General features: G+C 35.9%; 1 protein-coding gene across 1 annotated transcript in view; it reads right to left on the bottom strand.

Annotated features, from left to right (window-relative positions):
* Nucleotides 1–441: 441 nt before the first annotated feature.
* The window catches only part of FGF9 (fibroblast growth factor 9), a 33,983-nt gene continuing 21,492 nt past the window's right edge, over nt 442–12,932 (bottom strand). Inside the window, exon 3 of the mRNA XM_037154824.2 lies at nt 442–3,635. Within this exon, the coding sequence (XP_037010719.1) occupies nt 3,390–3,635 (246 nt within the window). The 3' untranslated portion in view covers nt 442–3,389. The remainder of the gene's footprint in view (nt 3,636–12,932) is intronic.

Here is a 12,932-nt window from a genome sequence, read left to right as displayed (position 1 = left end):
GCTCTTTTGTGCCAGTGACTGAAATAGTGGATCTACATTGGCACATTTCAAGGTCAAATGATTCATCAAACAGAATTTGACCTCAAACAATGACTTTGTCCATTCACCCATCTACCTAAATGGGTACACACACACTGTTTTCCTTGCTACAACTCCATAAATGCCCATCCCAGAAGTTTATCTGCTTCTCCATCTCAGGCTCACAGAAAGAAAAGGCATCTGGTTGTGTTTGTTGCTCCCCCTCCATCTTCTACCCCTTACCCCCTCAATATACACACAACAGCTGTAAGAGCGAGAGCATGTTTTTAAAATTCCATAAGTTCATATAGGCACAAAACTTGAAGCTCCAAAATGGACTGAAAAAAAAAACAGTTTCAAAAGTCTGTAATTATGTATTTACACATATTACATAATCCTGTATATATTTACATACAATTACAGATTGTCAGGAAATCACGCAAGGTTGTCATGTTTGTGAGATGAAACAGAATGCAAACACCATAAACTGAATCCACTCATTTATCTACACAACAGGACCTGGTGTGAACATGTTCCCCAACCTGGCACATCCTTCGACACTGCCTGGAATATTCGCAAGGCAGATGGGAGTGGGTTTAGTCAACTCTGTTAAGTCTTTAACCAAGGTGCACATTTTGGCACCAATAACATAGTGGTTATGCTGTCTTTGCATCTGCTTATGAAAACTGGGACCACCCATTCCACAGTAGCTCAGGACTGCTGTCCAAAGGGCTCTGGGTCTCTTAGGACAAAACCTGATGCAAAACCATGAACTGGGAATAACTCACTCTGCTGCTGCCCAACAGGACAATACTCACGAAAACCCTGAGCCACCTATTCTCCCACAACACTTATTTATATAAATTTCATAAGTCAATATTTATTTATTTACAGACCATTACACTTTATTGTATCCATTGTCAAAAGTATATAACATTTTTATTTAAAAAAAAACAGGTACCAAAACAAAATAACTCCAAATGTAGACATTAAGTAGCATTTTCTAGGAATGCATGGAGCTCTTAGTCTTTTTCACAAACTTTTTTCTTTCTTTTGGGCTAATTAGCACCTCATGCTACTTTAAGATTACTTTTGGTTATCACCTAAAATCAATTTTTTCACTGCTAAATATTGTATCCATGACATCCTAGAAACTTAATTCTTCCCTGTGGCTAGATGTTTAATGTTTTTCAGTCAAAAAATATTAAATGCCTTTTGGAAAACTAAAGCCTGAATATGTGCACATTTTAGCAGCAGCAAAGGGTTAGGTAATAAATAAAACTAGTACATTTTAGGATTAAATGCAGTTTCTCTTTAGAAAGTTTTTCAAAAACAAGAAAATAAATGAAGAGAGCATTCTGACCTTTATCATAAATCAACTATCTTACATCACTTCAGTCCTTTTCCCCAAAAATATTTCTTAATTCCGGAGGTTACACTTCACATTTCCTTAATGCCCATCAACAGGAGGGCTCTGTGGGCCCCAGCCTGGACCTCAGAAGGGCCACATGTGCTCACATCAGTAAGTCACCGGCTTCTACTTCAAAACAGCTTTAACTCACCAGTGACATTTATTTTCCACAGAGAATGTGCATCAGAGAAAAACAAAGTTGAAATATTACATTTTAAAATTAGCTACATAAATCCCGACACATTTTTTTAACTGTCACTTTCAATTTCCCAACATAACTGACCAGACACTGTTCTCTGTGGTATGAGAATTTGTTAAAAATTCCTTTTTCATAAATATTGCTTTAAGAATTTGGCTCTTTTCTCCTTAAATATAGTAAGGAATAGTCCCCCTTGCCCAAAGGCAAGTTCCAAAATTATTGCTACTAAAGAAATATGTATTCTTATGCTTTTCAGCATAAAATCTTATAAAAGCCTCATAAAAGATATTCTATACAGTAACCTCCCCTCTAAAAAAACTGAGTGTTTATGAAAACTTTTTTAAAAACAGAACACAGTCAACAAGTATAATACTTTCCCCTTGTTGTCATTATTAATGAAGACCTATTAGTTTCACTTGCAAGTTTTACTTGAAGGGTCTGTTACTGTGTATTATGACACTTCACACCAAAAGCAATTTTCTATAAAAGATGTTATAATGACTCCTCTGGTGCTTTTGTAATTTCATATTTGATAACCAAATTTACAAATAAAAATTTATAAGAATGATCCTACTAATCTGGTTCAGGTGTCCCTTTTTTAAAAATGGTGCTATGTAAGCTTTTTTTTTTCCTTTTTGAGAATTTTCAGTCAGTACAATATTTGATGTTCACCCTGTTGTTCTGGAGACCAGCTAAAATAAAAGCATGGCTAATGATTAGCTTTGGTATATTCTGCAAGAAAATTAGACAAGTCAAATATATACTGACCCTCATATTTTCCAACCATGACAAGAATGATATCAGTCACTTATGAAAGAGTAAATAGTACAGACACAGAATTAAAGTTTGAGACCCAGTTTATCTTTAATCCTCTGGGATAAGCTATGAAACAAGCAGTCTAAAGAGTGAATACTCAGTGTCATGAATGATGTGCATAAGTTACAATAATATGAGCACAAAAGAGATTGTCGCCTTCAGTACATTAAGGGTCATCAGAATTTCTCATATCCATGCAAAGTTATGTTCACTTGCATGAATTCACCACAGGTTTATAGCGGACTTTCCCATTTAATGCTTACACAGCCTAAAGCTTCCAAAATGCCTATCTGGCCTGTACATATTTCATTAAAAATAAACTCTATATAATAAATAAATATATAAAATAAATAAAATGTTGCCTTTGGAATTTCTATAAATAAATTTAATTTTTTTTTACTAAGAGGTCTTTGCTTTAAATTCACTGGAATGGTACCAGTGAGAATTAACTGAAAACGTCTCTTAAGTAAGACTGTACCCTCCATGCCCTGAAAATGCAGTGTGTCCTTGTGCAGGCCACCAGCAGATCCTGATGAGTCCAAGTGTGGCAGCTGTGCTGATACCAGCTGAAGGACAGCTGACCGGACATGTGAAAGTCTGCCTATTCCCCAGCATGCATCAGGCCATCATCCTCTACTTTGCTCCTATTTTGCATTCCCTGCTACTTATCCACTCCCACACTCACATCCTCCCCCCATCCTGTCTCCTCTCCTCTTCTCACAATAAATCAGGTGGGCACAGGCAGGCCTCCCAGAGGACAGGACCCTAAGTGCAAGACAAAATCAGCGTGTCCCCATCCAAGCCTCCATCCTACATTATGCATGCGACAAAGTTTGGCAATAGTGGAGCAGATGTGATGACAGCTAATCAATAAGAACCCACTGCACGGAACCTTTATAGTGGTTACTTTTTTAAGGGCTCAAATGAAGAAATAAATGGTCTTTGTCAACTTTGGCTGAGAATATCCTTATATAGCTCAGGTACTTTGTCGGGGTCCACTGGTCTTGGTAAAAAATGTGTGAATTTCTGGTGGCGTTTAGTCCTTGTTCCTTCTCTTGGGGTCCCATCTTTATTTAAAGCAACATAGTATCGTCTTCCAGTGTCCACATGTTTATAGAGATTTGAAGAGTACGTGTTATACCAGTTTTCTTCAAACTGTTCTCTAAATACACATTCTTGGGTTAGTTTTTCCTGTTTAAAAAAAAAGAAGTAAATAAGTATTTTTGTAAAATTAGCTACTTTCTGTATTTAAAACAATATTCAATTGCTACACACTATAACTCTGGCAAGAAAATGATGATTTTAACCCACTATAACCATTTTAACACATTTTGCAAAAACTGCTTAACTGTATAAATCTAAAACAATCTTTTTCTCAGAATGACTAAAGCACAGACAATTCCAAGTGTCTTCTAGTTAGACTTTTCCACCCACCAATTACGAGAATGAGTCAAACAGGCAAAGGACAACTAACAAGATGAGTTTTTCTCATTTTTTTCTTTTTTATTTAATTATTGTTCAAGTACTGTTGTTTCCATTTTACCCCCATCACTCTCCCTCACCCCAGCCATACCCCCTTCCCACCCTTGATCCTACCCCTCTTTGGTTTTGTCCATGTGTCCTTTATAGTTGTTCCTGAAAACCCTTCACCCTTTACCTGCCCCATTATCCCCTCCCACCTCCCTTCTGGTTACTGTCGCATTGTTCTTAATTTCAATGTCTCTGGTTATATTTTGCTTGCTTAGTTATTCTATTGATTAGGTTCTACTTATAGTTGAGATCATATAGTATTTGTGTTTTACCACCTGGCTTATTTAACTTAGCATAATGGTTTTCGATTTTATTATGGCAATTAGGGTGATGACCATCCCAGCAGAAGCCAAAGGCTCAGGTAACTGCTTTATCTTTTCTATATTTTCCATAAAGTTCTTGCTACATTGACCAACATCGGCCACATCCCCAGGATGCCAGATGGCTTCTGAATTTTGAACAGGGGTATTTGCTTGTCCCTCCATAAGCATGTTTTTCAAACTTCAGTGTACGTAAAAATCACTTCAGATGCTTTTTAAAATGTGTACTTCCAATCCCCAAACCTTTACAATTTTGATCCAGAAAGTCTGTAAATACATATTTCTAACAGGCCCTAGGGTAAATTCTGATGAAGATATTTTAAGATATAATGCTAATGTCATGACTGAAGTAAAAACAAATATTCTAGCCCTCCTACTTTCCTGAATTTCAATAGAAGAAAAACCACCAATTTAAAAAGCCACATTCTCAAGCACACAGCTATCAAGAGAAAGGTTGTACTAATTCTCACAATCCTAAAGCAAAAAGTTCCCATATTTTCATAAATGTGGTATATTTTTCCCTATATCCCACAATCTGAGGCTCCTGTGGCTGCCCATTACGGGCATGAATCAGGACCAGAAATGACATGACATCCCAAAATCACAAATGTCGCTCTGAGTACAAGCTAGAGCTGTTCACCTGGAGAAAGGAGGCCACAGACTGAAGGACCTCTGTACTTTCTCACCCCCCCCAACTGAAACCTATAACAGCAATCCCTTTCTAGATGGCACTTTGAAAAATAAGTATGAAAAATAGCTTTTTTAAATCTTCCCCTTGCTTTTGTCCACCTACCACCTTATATATTAAGAAAACAAATACACAACCCCAAACAGTTAAACCAGCAGAACAAATCAAGGCACTTGACATGCTTCCAAATCTGCCATTCAGATCCAGAAGACAGAGAGCAAACTATACATCCCAAAAATATAGACGTCCTTGCACATGTACACACCCGAGAATATAACTCAGGACACTGAGTTCATAGCTCTCAGCTGCACAGAATCCATCCTCTCCAACTGCCAGGGAGTAAGTCAGGAGAGCAAGTCAGAAGAGCAAGTCAGGAGAGAGAAACAGGAAATAAAGGAAAAGAGTATGATGTAGTCCAGACTCCCCAGCAAAATCAGTAGTCTAGCAAAGACCACCTTCTCACCTTCACTTCTTTAATTAACTGAGGCTTAAAGCCCACTAAAAACAGCTCAAGGACCTACAATCCTCATAGTTGCTCCTTCACGTCAGGAAACACTGAGTAGGTCTGTAATAAAATGTTATCTCATTGGACAGTTTTTTCTAAGTGGTGAAAACAGCAGAAAACAAAAATTGAAAACAACGCTCTGACAAGGACAGAAATAATGGGAAAACTAAACTGTTCATTCCAGCTGTATGTGGACAATGGGAGGCAGAGAGTGAGAAGTGATCCATACCCATCTCCACAAAACCACCCCCATTTGGGGGTGCTAGAAGTTCTGCCCGGCAGGGAAGGGCCCTTGGCCCCCTCTTTATATAAACTACAGGCGCATTCATCTGAGGACACACCCCACTGTATCCTCTGTGCTGGGAGATGAGGCTCAATCTCTGTTAACACAGGTGAAATAAAAATTATGTGTTAAACACCCCACTGTCAACAATGGATAAATCTTCCAAATGAAGAATCAAGAATATCACAGCACTGAACAATGCTGTAAATCATATGGACTTAATTGATATACACAAATCTTTCACCACAAAGAAGAAAAATATAAATTCTTTTCAAATGCACATGGTACATTTTCAAAGACGGACCCCCCCCATGATAAGACACAAAACAAGCCTCAACAAATTCAAGAAAATTGAAATTATATCAAGCATTTTCTCGGACCACATGGCCTAAAACTAGAAACCAACTTCCAGAAAAAAATCAAAAACACTCAAATGCACGGAGACTGAATAATATGTTATTAAACAATGAATAGGTTAACAATGAGATCAAACAAAATGTCAAAAAGTTCTGAAAACAAATGAAAATGAACACATAACAGTACAAAACCTATGGAACACAACAAAGGCAGTCCTGAGAGGGAACTTTATAGCCATACAGGCCTAACTAAAAAAGATAGAAACATTTTAAATAAACAACCTAAATATACGAGAACTGGAGGCACAACAACAAACAAGCCCAGAGCCAGTAAAAGGAAGGAAATAACCAAGATTAGAGCGGAATTAAATGACAAAGAGACGAAAAGAACATTCAAACGATTGATAAATCCTGGGGGGTGGGCTGGGGTGGGAATATAAGACAGAAAACTGTATTTGAACAATAATTAAATAATTTTTTAATCATAAATAAATAAATAAATCCAGGAATGGTCTTTGAAAAGATAATCGACAAGCTTTTAACCAGACTCATAAAGAAAAAAAGAGAGAGGACCCAAATGAAGGGAAACAGGAGAGATTACAACTGATACCACAGAAATACAGAGAACTATAAGTAATTACTACGAACAACTATATGCCAAGAAATTTGAAAATCTGGGTGAAATGGACAAATTTCTATAAAAATATAATCTTCCAAAACTGAGTCAAGAAGAAACAGAAAGTCTGAACAGACAAATGAGAGCTACTGAAATTGAAGCAGTTATCAAAAAACTCTTGACACACAAAAGCCCTGGACCAGATGGTTTCACAGGAGAATTTTACAAAACATGTAAAGAAGAGCTGCTAATCCCTATTCTTCACAAACTGTTCAAAAATATCCAAAAGTAGGGAAGACTTCCAAACACTTTTTATTAGGCCATCATCATCCTAATACCAAAATCAGATAAAGACACAACAAGGAAAGAAAAGTATAGATCAATATCGCTGATGAACATTGATGCTAAATCCTTAACAAAATATTGGCAAACCGCATCCAGCAATACATTAAAAACATTATACACCATGACCAAGTGGGATTCATCCCAGGGATGCAAGGATGATAAAATATTCACAAATCAATAAATGTAACACATCACATAAACAAAAGGAAAGACAAAAATCATGTGATCATATCAAAAGATGCTGAAAAAGCATTGGACAAGATACAGCACCCATTTATGATAAAAAAACACTCAGCAAAGTGGGTGTAGAGGGAGCATTCCTCAACATAATAAAGGCCACATATGATAAACTTCAAACCAACATCACACTCAATGGGCAAAAACTAAAAGCTTTCCCACTAAGGTCAGGAACAACAAAGATGTCCACTTTTACCACTTCTATTCAACATGGTATTAAAAGTTCTAGCCATAGCAGTCCAACAAGAAAAAAAAATTAGAGGCATCCATATTGGAATGGAGGAAATAAACCTGTCATTGTCTGCAGATGATTTGATAGTGTATATAGAAAACCCTATAGACTCTACCAAAAAACTACTTAACTTAATATGTGGATTTGGGATACAAAGTCAATATTCAGAAATCAAATGCATGTTTGTACATCAACAATGAAATATCAGAAACAGAAACTAGAAAAAATCCCATTTCATATAGTAACAAGAAAAACTAAGTACATAGAAATAAACTTAGCCAAGGAGATAAAGACCTGTACTCAGAAAACAATTCAACACTAAAAAAAAAGAAATTAAAGAAGACACACAAAAAATGAAAGCATATACTGTGTTCACAGAATGGAAGAATTAACATCACCAAAATGCCCATACTACCCAAGTCAATTTATAGATTCAAAATAATTCCAGTTAAAATACCAATGACATATTTCACAGATTCAGAACAAACATTTCAAAAATTTATATGGAACTATAAACAACCCTAAATAGCCTCAGCAATTTTGAGAATGAAGAACAAAGTAAGAGAGATCACAATACCTGAAATCGAACTGTATTACAAGGTAACTATAATCAAAACAGTGTGGTACTGTCATAAGAACAGACACATAGAACTATGGAACAAAACAGAGAGCCCAGAAATAAACCCAAGTCTCTATGGTCGATCAATATTTGAAAAAGGGATAAGAAGCATCAAATGAAGTAGAAATGGCCTCTTCAACATTTGGTGTTGGGAGATATGGACAGCTACGTGCAAAAAATGGAACTTGATCACCAACTTACACCATACAGAAAAGTAAATTCAAGGTGAATAAAAGACTTAAATATAAGTCGTGACACCATAAAAGTCCTAGAGGAAAACATAGGCAGGAAAATCTCAGATATTCCACACAGCAATATTTTCACTAATCTGTCCCCTTGAGCAAGGGACATAAAGGAAAGAATAAACAAATGGGACCTCATCAAAATAAAAAAGCTTCTGCATGGCTAAAGATAACAGCATTAAAATGAAAAGAGAACCAACTCCATGGGGAAACATTTGCCAATGATACCTCAGACAAGGGTTTGATCTCCAAAATTTATAAAGAACTCACATGACTCTACTCTAGGATGACAAACAATCCAATTAAAAAATGGGCAAAGGACTTCAACAGACACTTCTCCAAGGAGGACATACAGAAGGCCCAGAGACATAGGTAAACATGCTCAGCATCACTAGGCATCAGAGACATGCAAATTAAAATTATAATGAGATAGATATCACTTCACATTGGTCAGAATGGTCATTATAAAGAAATCAACAAACAAGTATTGGAGAGGATGTGAAGAAAAGGGAATCCTAGTGCACTGTTGGTAGGAATGTAGACTGGTGTAGCCACTGTGGAAAACGGTGCAGAATTTCTCAGAAAGCTAAAAATGTAACTGCCTTTTGACCCAGCAATTCCACTACTGAGGTTATATTCTAAGAACCCTGAAACACCAATCCAAAAGAACCTATGCACCCCAATGTTCATGGCAGCACAATTTATAATAGCCAAGTGCTAGAAGGAACCTAAGTGCCCATTAGTAAATGAATAGATCAAAAAACTATGGTACATTTACACAATGAAATACTATGCAGCAGAAAGAAAGAAGGATCTCCTACCCTTTGACACAGCATGGATGGTACTGGAAAGCATTATGCTAAGTGAAATAAGCCAGGCAGTGAAAGACAAATACCATATGATCTCACCTATAAGTGGACCTAATGAACAAAACAAACAAACAAGCAAAATAGAACCAGAGACATGGAACTAAAGTACAAAAATGACAGTAACCAGAGGGGTCGGGGGAGGTGGTTAACCAGAGAAAGAAGGAAGGATCATCCAGGAATAAGTATAAAGGATCCATGAACAAAATTAAAGGGAATAGGTTTGAGGGTGGGAGGCAGGGATGGTTGGGGTAGTGGGGTCGTGGTGGAGGAAAAACGAGGACAACTGTACTTTAACAACAGTAAGAAAATGAATAAACAAACAAATATCCTTTTGTGGGAGGAATGGGAAGAGATGACAAGAAAACACATTATGAATAAAACTTTACAGTGGCAGGGATATCACAGTCTAACCATGAAACATATTTATTTTCTGTATTTAAGAAAATATTCTCATTTTACATGTTTTGTGGGGGGTTTTTTGTGGGGATTTTTAGTTTAAAAAAAAAAGCTAAGAAATTGAATAGGCTTTTTCACTGCTCAGTAAACACTGCAGTATTACCCTAGCAGGCTATTTTAGCATCTTTTATACACACATAATATAACTTTCTCGGCAATGCAGAAAATATTCCATTTAAAACAGGATAATCTAGGGCTAGCATTTGTTGTGATGATTAAGAGTTCATTTGTCTCACACATGGGAAGGTTGTAACTTCCCTTAACAAGTTAAATAAGATTGTTCAGACACTACCTAGCAAAACCACTGGGACCTTTCGACTCATGTAATTATTGCAATTGGTATAATGTCATTCAGATAAGCTTATATATCTTAAAAATGTTAATGATTATTAAAAATTAAAGACCCTGTTACTCTTCTGTACCATGTATGTGCTTTTAAATAATTTCTTCCTCTTATTAAGGATTACATTAATGTATGATTCTTGTCTTACACAGATCAATAAAGTAGCAAGATTTACAGAATTAATCTCTTTATGCTCACACTTCAGTACTTAGTGATAACATATTTAATTGAGAAGAATGTATTTATATTATGCATTTATACTCCAAAGTGATTTTTCTAAGCTGAAAAGAAGTAAATGAGTGCAAATTGGAGCAGCAAAAAATATATTAACTTGTATTTTTATAAATATATGCAAAGGAGAAAAAAGTTTCTGCCTTCAAATAAACTATATATTTTAGAATTATAGAAGTCAGATGTTTGAAAACTTACCACATGTTTCCAATGCAGACAGTTTATAGAGTATTCCACTATAAAGTGATCAATTCTTGTTTTATTGTATTTCCATGTTTTAATTTTTTTCAGATTATTTAACTCCAGCTGTTTATGGCATACGTATCTTTGAACTGATGGATTGTATTGTTAGACTTGGGTGAAGAATGTGGATTTAATTCAAAAGTCTACTAAAGCCCATACTTTGGAACAAAATCTGGTGAATGTTAGCAACTATGGAAACGTCTTTTCATTTTATATCACCAAACTCTGAGCACTGAGGAAAAACTGAAATTAAAACTTCAAAACTTTTAACAATTCTATTAAAAGCAAAGTATGAGATAATAATGTGAAAACTACAGTATACCCCAGATTGTTTACAGATATTATAAGATATAAACACATACAGAAAATAATTTAAAATATTACACAGTTGAAAAATGTGTAATCCACATGGGCTTTACTATGCCCAATTCATATCTATAACCACTTAAAAACTGGAATTAGAATTTTTCAAAATTTGAAAAATTCATTCCCTTTCAAAATGAATAAACCTTATCATGCTGCTATTTAAAAGTGTGGTTTCCATGTTTATATATACATGTAAATATAGATGGTACAGCATTAACCACACTTATCCAACTCAAGCAGTTGCTTCAACTATTTGCACAAATCCAAGGTCAGTGATGTACAGAAACTAACAGGACTATGGAGTTACCAAATGCTTTATAAGTTAATGATTTGATGCATTAACTAGCTCCCATACCTGCCACTTATTAGTCATGGTATTCAAACCTCCCTGGACCACAATTTCCTGTACCTGTGTAGTCTTCCTCATTGATAATCTACCAATAATGTCTTAATGGAAGTTGTTGCAGGGATCATGGGGGTTAAACATAATGACTAAAGGGCCATTAATAAGAAGCCAGGTCTTTTGACTCTTCTCTCCTGGGAGAAGTCCCCAAGCAGACAGAAAGCAACACAGAAAGAATAGGCACACAGCACTATTGCTTGTTTTACTAGAAGCTTCAATTCAGATCCAACCCCCTTCTGCCCTAAACACAGCTCACCTTAAGCCCCACCTTTCAAAATCACTTTAAAATCTCCACTATTCCAGATGAGCCTGCTTTCAGATTCATGATTCTGGCCATCAGGATTGCCACCAGAATGTGGGAATAATTGAATAAGTTGTGTCTGGTCAATGTAAACAACAAGAAACAAGTAAGCAGAAAAATTTTCATTTTATCTCATCAATATATACTACTGACTCCACCCCTCCTCTATCAAGCCAAACCAAACAAGAACAATAAAAAACAAACAGAAAATACCTTCCCTCCAGAAGCTGCTGACTTAGGTATTTAGGGATTCAAGATTAGGGCACAGTCTGAATCAAGGGCACCCATAAACATCTCTGATGGTGTGAGCTCACCAGCCTTGAGGCACCATCAATGACACCAAGGACAGACCTGCCACATTGCCACAGGACAGGCTAGACAACTTAGGAACCTTCCTAAGGAGCCATCTACAGATATAGACATTTGTTTAGCAAGTCATATTAGCTCACAAACTTTCTATGTATTTTCAGAGATGCTGCCCCTCTGGTAAAAGAAAACCATGCTGAGGGTATAACAGAATTCAAATCTGAAAAGTTCAATATTCATTTTCAGAAATATTTTTGCTTGTATCAATGTGTAGACAATGTACATTTAATTCTTTCACAAAGAACACTACAGGAAAAATTATAAAATTTCTTTTAGAGTCTTAGAGCACCAAATTAAAAAGAAATGATATGTACCATAGCCAATTACCTGACAAGAATAGTGTGTCATCCAGTGATCACTTAAAATGCACATCAAAGATATGCAAAAGCTGAGACAATTTCAAACTAAATATTGCATTACATAAAAACTGAGAGTAGAATGCCTTTGAAGAATCAGAGTGACAGACAATGGAGGAAACATGGAAAGCTAAGAGGCTGAGAAGTGAAATTAAGGAAATAAGGAATCAAAAAAGAATCCTATACACAGTTGAACCCAACTAATTTGTTTCCATGATAATTATCAGATATATTGTAGTGGGTGAAATAAAAAAAAATAAAACAGTACCAAAGATTTTCTATGATAGACAAAGAGGGTTAAATTCAGAACTCAGTTTTTAGAAATACAATTAAAGAAAGTGATGAAAGATTAACAATATAATGACAATATAAGCCCCAACACAATTTTTGAAGACCTTGAAAATTCCCAGAATTTCCTCAGGTAAAGGAATGCCACCCTTCTGCATACATATACACACACAACCTGATCACTGGGGTGGGCTGATTAACAATTCCCTTCTCTGGAAAATGACGGTCTTGGACCAACAAATGTCTAAGGTCTCTTTTAGTCTAAGATTCTAGTGATTCAGTTTTAGAAAATG

This window comes from Artibeus jamaicensis, unplaced genomic scaffold (genome assembly GCF_021234435.1).
Source record: "Artibeus jamaicensis isolate MK-2021 breed Jamaican fruit bat unplaced genomic scaffold, CSHL_Jam_final contig_3188, whole genome shotgun sequence".
Classification (NCBI taxonomy): Eukaryota; Metazoa; Chordata; class Mammalia; order Chiroptera; family Phyllostomidae; genus Artibeus; species Artibeus jamaicensis.
The sequence above is the reverse complement of the archived record's forward strand: the minus strand, read 5'-3'. Positions and strand labels throughout refer to the sequence as shown.